This window comes from Zerene cesonia, chromosome 20 (genome assembly GCF_012273895.1).
Source record: "Zerene cesonia ecotype Mississippi chromosome 20, Zerene_cesonia_1.1, whole genome shotgun sequence".
Lineage (NCBI taxonomy): Eukaryota > Metazoa > Arthropoda > Insecta > Lepidoptera > Pieridae > Zerene > Zerene cesonia.
In genome coordinates, this window is record NC_052121.1 from 10,623,953 (window position 1) to 10,625,348 (window position 1,396).

Genomic DNA, 1,396 nt, shown 5'->3' on the forward strand with positions numbered 1-1,396 from the left:
CCAATAAAAAAGTTTATTATTTATTCTCTAACGAACGAAGCAATGTACTTTCATGCAACCATGTAAATGCTATCGCTGGACTTTTCTCCATCATAAAATGAATTAAGTATAAAAAGTTACTTGGATGCTTTTTTTTAATTCCTTTGCTCAACTTATCTAGTATTTATTATTGTCTCTTTTAAATATTTTATAATTACCTATTAAAACGTTACATAGATTAAAATATTTAATTTCTACATATAGAGCAGTTATTAAATTGGAATAAACTTCAGTTATCTAAGGTTTATGCCTAACATATATATCCAGGTCGTTGTCGTCCCGTATCTGTCCCGTGTAAAAGCACGTAAGTGCGAGTCTTGTAAATCGTATAGTGTAGGTGGGTGCAGGGTGTACTGATAGGCTCTGATAGTCGGTTAGTCAGTAAGCGGCCAGCCGTCGCGGAGGCTGCACGTGCGCCATGGCCTCGCTGACGCTCTTGTGCGCCCTCCTCGCGTTCGCAGGTCCTACGCAAATACGGTCAATGACCCTTGCCCAAGGATAAACGCCTTATGACCTTTTTAGTCGTGGATTTCTGTTTTTTGTTTGTATTTTGGTTTGTGATACACGAGTGGTATGGTTTTATTGATATTTGAAGAAAATTTATTTGGCTGAATTATTGATACATTGAACCTAAAATTACGTTATTTTAAACATCAATTTTATATATGTTCAACGCGTTTTTTAATATGTAGCAGGCAATAGGAAGTTATTGACTTATGTGCTTTAGAACAATACATTAACATGTACAATCTTCCCAGTATTATAATTTATAATTAAATGGATGTTTGCTTTGAGAAGCTTGTCCCGATTGAGATGAGATAAGAGCTAATCTGTCTCGATCTCAATTTACATAACGGAACATAACTTCATAACTTATTATATATTAATCATAGACAATAGACAATCATAATTAACGTATGATTATTTTATTATGAGACATTCCCGTGCGTGTGGTCAATTTGTATATTTAATTACAAAGGCAAAAAATATGTAAAAATATAAATAATTTTAATTATTTCATATTTTTACATATGTTTATAGTTTTGCGAGATATTTCGAGTTCAAATCAGTTTTAAGTAGCAAAATTATTATGGAAATAATATTCTAGACGATTGTTTTCGCACTATTGTTTTAGTCTATTATAACTTTAGCCTGATGGGATATTTTGGTTCCAATTGCAATGGATCTATGTGATTTCGTAAGATGCGCATGCGCATCAATGATCGTAAACAGGTTTCTTGTAATCTCGATATCGTGTTATGATGGGTTTGTCCCGTGGATTCTATATACCTAGTCTTGCCATAAATATTGTAATAAAGAAAAAAGAAAATTGTTAACTGCAAATAACATTTATTAC

At 32.5% G+C, this 1,396-nt stretch overlaps 1 protein-coding gene across 1 annotated transcript in view; it reads left to right on the forward strand.

The window, feature by feature from the left end:
- The first annotated feature begins 380 nt into the window (after positions 1 to 380).
- The window catches only part of LOC119834948 (mucin-5AC-like), a 17,528-nt gene continuing 16,512 nt past the window's right edge, over positions 381 to 1,396 (forward strand). The window contains exon 1 of the mRNA XM_038359504.1: positions 381 to 500. Within this exon, the coding sequence (XP_038215432.1) occupies positions 458 to 500 (43 nt within the window). The 5' untranslated portion in view covers positions 381 to 457. The remainder of the gene's footprint in view (positions 501 to 1,396) is intronic.